The sequence below is a fragment of the Gavialis gangeticus genome, unplaced genomic scaffold, assembly GCF_001723915.1.
Source record: "Gavialis gangeticus isolate Ggan-Ray unplaced genomic scaffold, GavGan_comp1, whole genome shotgun sequence".
NCBI lineage: Eukaryota > Metazoa > Chordata > Crocodylia > Gavialidae > Gavialis > Gavialis gangeticus.
Window position 1 is genome coordinate 249,228,455 of NW_017729032.1, and position 5,821 is coordinate 249,234,275.

Sequence of the window (5,821 nt, forward strand, 5' to 3'; positions counted from 1 at the left end):
CCCCCCCCCCCTGCCCACACTACAAGGTAGCAACTTGGGAAACACCTGAATATGTGGTGTGTGGCGCTGCAGATGGGTCTGTGGTGCTACATACCACATGGCTGTGCTCATCTGGACATGGCCATTTAGGAGTAAAATGCCCTTGATTTGCTATGGTTTAAACCACAGGTAGCTGTGGGCTGCCATCAGTGTGCGAACAGCAGTGCAGACATGTTTCTGTTTGGTTTTTGCCTTAACTTTCCTGTCATGAATGACAAGCCCTATTGGCAGTTGGAGTGGCATGGGTGATAAGGTGCATGGTTGACAGCCCAGAGGTCTCAAGTTTGAGGCTGTCAGCCCAGAGGTCGCAAGATCATGGCCATAGCAGAAGCACTCGCACCGTGGCCCTATCAGATTTCAGTAAATCTGCAAATTCTGCTAAATATCTTGTCACAAGGGCACAAGGAAGGAAGGAAAGACAAGCCCTTTGTGAATTAACTTTCTATTTTTATATAATGATCTAGGCAATATATTTGTAGATAAAGTAAATGATTTTCACATGTACAATTACAAGCCTGTGCTTCAATATTGTCACTAGAGCCCACTCATTAATCACAAAGCTTGACTGTTCTCCACAAGATGGAAGTGCGGGCTTTGACCTGTAGTTCTGTAACATCAACAGGAAAAGCTCGAAGTTTTTATAATGTTTAATATCGTAGTAAGACTAACACCAGTTAATTACTTCTTTCCAATGTAGTTTTTCTTTCTCCTATAAAATGATGGTTGCCAACTCCAAGGGCTTAAAATTCATGAGAATCATCTCCTGTTCCCTAATATTTCCTTATCCTTTTTCTTAATAGTCTCCTGCCCATTACATTCCCACAGCGGTGCTATATTATATTACAGCCTTCTTGGCTATCCTTGTCTTTGTCATATCCTCCCATACTTGTCCTAAGTTTCTGTCCTGTTTCCTTTTTGGATTGTCTCATTTCCACTAAGCTCTCTTGTTATCTATCTGACCCTTGTGGGTTACTAGGAGACTGCCATCTCTTGCTCCATCCCTGTCTAGGAAACTTACAGAACTTGTTTATTTTCATTGCATTTTGAATATATGCAAACCAAATAATTATTTAAAGGATGTAATAAACAAAAACAGTGGGTTTGTTGCCTGTTTTACATATTTATGGTCCTCAAGACACCTTTTGGAGTATAGGGCTCTATTTTCATGTCATGTTGTGTTATGTCAAAACAGAGCCCCGTCCTTCACAGTGTCTTGCAGACCATATCCTGTCACGTTATATCATTTGGTGTATCATTCTTCTGGGTGTTTGAAATCTTAGCTCTCATTCGGATTCAGGAGCTTTGCCACTCTGACTAAATTGCCTTTATCTCAAGTGTAACATGTTGGGGTTTAACTATGAATGAATAAAATGATTTTTTGACCGCTTGAAGAAAAATCTCTTGTAAATTGCTTGGCTTTGTCTCTTGCAATGAGATGAGACAAGTTTCAGTAGTTCCCTGAACAGACATAGGCCACAGTCGTGAGACAAGAGTGGGATGTAAAAATGAAGAATGGGAAGAACCCTTTTAGGGAACCTATTTTTTTTCAGGTTGTAAGTTACCCCCTCCCACAAAAAAGTGGTGGGTGGTGTGGAAGCAGGGGTGAGAAGGGAGTACAAGCCACCTTGGCCTAGTAACTCCATTAAACTACATTCTGCATTTGCCCTGTTATTGAACGGCCTTAATTTCTTTCTCTTCAAACAGGAACATGCCCAAGAAAGGAGGGAAAGGTGCTGATAGAGGAAAGGAAGAACATGCACCATGTAAACGAACAAAAATGGAAGCAGGTTGTCCTCCCTCCCCTGTGATATATGACAGCCCAGCCAGTGTCTTTGAAAGCTTAATCTTTCCCATCAAGGAAGAGGAATTCTTTAGGGAGTATTGGGAACAAAAGCCACTGCTTCTTCAGAGAGAAGACCCATCTGTGGTCGCCTACTATCAGTCTCTGTTTCAGCTGACAGATCTGAAAGAGTTGTGCAGCCAGGGTTTATACTATGGCAGAGATGTTAACATCTGCCGGTGTGTGAATGGGAAAAAGAAGGTTTTGAATAAAGATGGCAAAGTGAGCTACCTGCAGCTGAAGAAAGACTTTGATCAGAAGAAGGCAACTATCCAGTTTCACCAGCCTCAGAGATTTAAGGTTAGATCAACTGTGGGCTATAGTTGCAGCTCATGTACTGCTTCTTAACACATTATTTTTTGTCATACAAATACTACATAATGTGGGGATTGTCTTTATTTCTCTGTCTTATTGGACATGTGGTTACATCCTTCCTAAAGAAGTTAGAGGGGGAAAAGCCAGTTGCTTGTGACTCTGCCTAAGCTCTAGGTCAGGGGTTGTCAACCGGGGGTATGTGAAAAGGTGCTAGGGGGTACGCATGGGCGGGCAGGGATGGAGCACTGCCACCCACCACCCCGTGCCACCGCCTTCTGGGAGAAGAACTGGCGGGGTGGGGATGGGGTGAGGGTCACCAACCTGTGCTGCTGCTGCCATATGCAAGCCCCCCCTGCTCTGTGTCTGGCCATCCCACCCCACTCTGCCAGAAGTGTACCTAGAGGTGGTACACTCCTTAAAAGTTTGAAAACCTGTGGTCTAGGAATTAAAACTCTGCTTTAGACTTGGCCGAGGATGTCTTTCATTGCAATACAGCAAGAGACATGTCTGAAAATGGAGCCGTGTTTCAAGATTAGGACTCCTCCTTAAAGGTGTGCTCTATTGTACCTTTAAAAAGAGAGAACCTCACACAGCTGATTATTACCCACTCTGTTTTTTGGTTACCCAGCCACCTTATCTTGTTCTGTTTCTCTGCATAGCTGCAGGTTTTAATACTGGTTCTTCAGGGGCCAGAGAACGTGTGAAACTGAATAAGATGTTTCCAGTACAGTTCACCTTCGTACAAACAAAAAATACCAGTATTGACTTACAATCTATCTAGTAACATACCATCCACTTCAGCAGCTATTCTCCCTTTTTTCTCTTTCTTTTTTTGTCACTGCACATGGATTTAATTAGTAGCTCAGAGAGCAAGATTGTGGTGTCTATGTGCAATTCTATACAAGGATGAAATTCCAATAGCAACCTAGATTGGGTACTGTGTCCAGTTGTATAAGTTTAACATTATAGTTGTCACTTGGGAATTACGCTACGTCTGAGGCACGATAGTATCATCTGACTTTTGCTGTGGTTCTGGTGCTCTGTCTTATGTCTTGGAAGTTGCAGCTGGAATATGGTATGGTGTATGCTGAAGTCTAGTGCGCTAGTAGAATCCTCACGAACCCTGGCTGATAGTACTTCCTTGCTTGTCTGCTACCTGTAGAGAAGGAGGCATCCTCTGTTTCAGGGTATTTATTGACTTTAGACCCAGACATGGATATTTCTTAAGCCTGTCACATACTTTAGTGATAGGTGAGGGCAACACATTCTAGAAGCTGCTTATACTTTTTAAAATAAAATGAATGCATGCACACATGCAATTTGGGCGAAAAAATAAACTCTGGCGCAGTTTGTCCTGGAGTTTATTTCTCTTAGGTGGAGTGTTTACATGTGCATCTGAGACCATAGCATATTGAGCCATGGCAAAGCAGCCCTGGGCTGGCAGGGGGTCCTGGGGTCAGATTGGGTTCTTGGTGGCACTGTCAGTCAGTGGAGGAGCTGGCTGGGGCGTGAGGGTGCTACAGTATGGGGGTAGCTGGCAGGCAGTCCCTGTACTTGTAGGACCCTCGTGCCCCAGCCAGCTCCTCCACTGTAAATTAGTCAACTCCGCAGTAAAGCACGTGTGTAGATGTACCCAGTGAGTATTTAAAAGGAACATGGTCAGTAATGAGAACATCGAATTTTGGGAGAAAAATATAACACTAAACTCAGCAGTACTGAGGCCTATGGAATGTGAACTGAATATTTGTACATTGTGGCTTACACAGATTCAGGGCAGGCCTAAAGGTGTAACCTTGCTGAATGAGGTAGCGGGAACATATGACTGCAATGGAGGGGATCTGGGGAAGGAAGGCAACAGCCCCAGGAGGACTGTTGACCAGTGAGTGCACTGCAGATGGCTGGCTCTGAAAATGTGAGTCTTTGCTAAGTGAATTAAAAGGCTTGAGTTAAAACTGTCAAAAACTTCTTTCAGGACACATACAACTTTTAACTGCTTTAAAAAGGTAAGATAGGCACTAGTCAGGAGCAGCTATCTACTGTTATGATGTAATTGTTACAGCTTCATGCTCTTCTGGTGATGCAAGTTATCTGAGTCACCATACCTTTGACCTTGTGTCAGGGCCAAAGTTACAACTGAGTTTACTATGCTACAAAGCATGAAAATGTAACTGTCATATTGTAACAGCATATGGGTGTTATCATTTGATACCAATATACTTGTTACATCTTTCTGCATGTTTAGATGTTCAAGAGCTCCAGTCCCATTGAGTTGAGTACCTTGTCAAATCATGGCCTTTGTTGCTTTGCTTCAAAAACAACAGATTGGAACAAGGCACTTTTGGTGACAATATTTCCATTTTTTGTTGATATTTTTAAATACCTGGACTTGCTCTGTAAGAGGTTGAGAAACAAAATTAATGCTTTAGTGAAAAGGTTTACAAAGTATTATTTGGGTTGAAATATTAAAAGATGGAAAAATGTGAGTAGGTCAAGTTAGAAGTAACAGCAGACGCAATTCCTTTACGTGGACAAGTCATAAGGTGCAGCATTGTCTTGGCAGTGAGCTGTATTAGCATAGCTGAATCACCATATGTGTTTAACATACAAACTTCACAGTTTGTCTCTATCTTTAAAGGATTATGAGGGAAGGGTTGGTGCCGTGACTTGATACTTCACTATAAAACAAGAAATTTGATAAGGAAGCAATAATATTAGTATTCAATATCTTTCATAGAGTGTATCAGTTGCTTTGCATGTCTGAACTTTTATGCTGTCTTTCCACCTGTTCAAGTTTTGTTTTAGAAGCTAAAATGCATCTTTTGTATCTGAACAGGGGAGTAATTCTTGAATAGCTAATAGCAGATGCTAGAATTTCTAGCCTCAAATGTCTCTAAATTCATACATCAGGTAAACAGCAAATATCTAGATATAAATGCTAGGAAAGGTCAGGGATACATATTTACTGGAGAGAGAGAGTTTAGTTCACTGTTGTTCTTCCACTGATCACACAGTTCCATTCTCAAATGAATTTCCTAAATGTGTTTTTGTAGCTTGACTTATCATATACATGGCATCATCCGTAATGGAACTGTGCCCTTTAACTTCCTCTGATTCTATGCTATTCAGCCACTGTACATGTTTATTGCCTTAAGATATATCACTATTTACAGATTGATTCTGGTTTCCTTTTTCATTCTTCTTAACCTTATTGACCTGTATCCTTCATTCTCCCTAGAAGTCTCCCCATCCCCAGCAGCACATGGGAAGCTGGCTTCAGCTGCATTCCACTTTTCCTGGCCAGTGCCGACCCGGCTGGGCCCGTCCCATCTGGAGCCGACTTCCCATGTGCTGTTGGGGGCACCCAGCTGGGTTGGCACTGGCCAGCAGAAGTGGCGGTGGAGCCTTCTGCCTTTTGGGACCAGCTGGTGCAGGTAGGGGGAAAGTGCAGCAGCACGTGGGGAAGCCACCGCTTGATAGGAGACGGGATGGGCTGGCCAGGCCGCACCGGGGAGGGAAAGCTGTGGCTGAGCCCCCTGCGGTTCAGGACGGGAGGGGTCTGACAGCACTGGAGGGTGCTGTGATGGTGAGGGGACTTGGGCCTGGGCTGGCTTCTGCTGTGCCATGGCG

The 5,821-nt window shown here is 43.3% G+C and overlaps 1 protein-coding gene across 1 annotated transcript in view; it reads left to right on the forward strand.

Annotated features, from left to right (window-relative positions):
- MINA (MYC induced nuclear antigen) overlaps nucleotides 1–5,821 on the forward strand; it is a 39,702-nt gene that overhangs the window by 2,773 nt on the left and 31,108 nt on the right. The window contains exon 2 of the mRNA XM_019525722.1: nucleotides 1,744–2,179. Within this exon, the coding sequence (XP_019381267.1) occupies nucleotides 1,748–2,179 (432 nt within the window). The 5' untranslated portion in view covers nucleotides 1,744–1,747. The remainder of the gene's footprint in view (nucleotides 1–1,743; nucleotides 2,180–5,821) is intronic.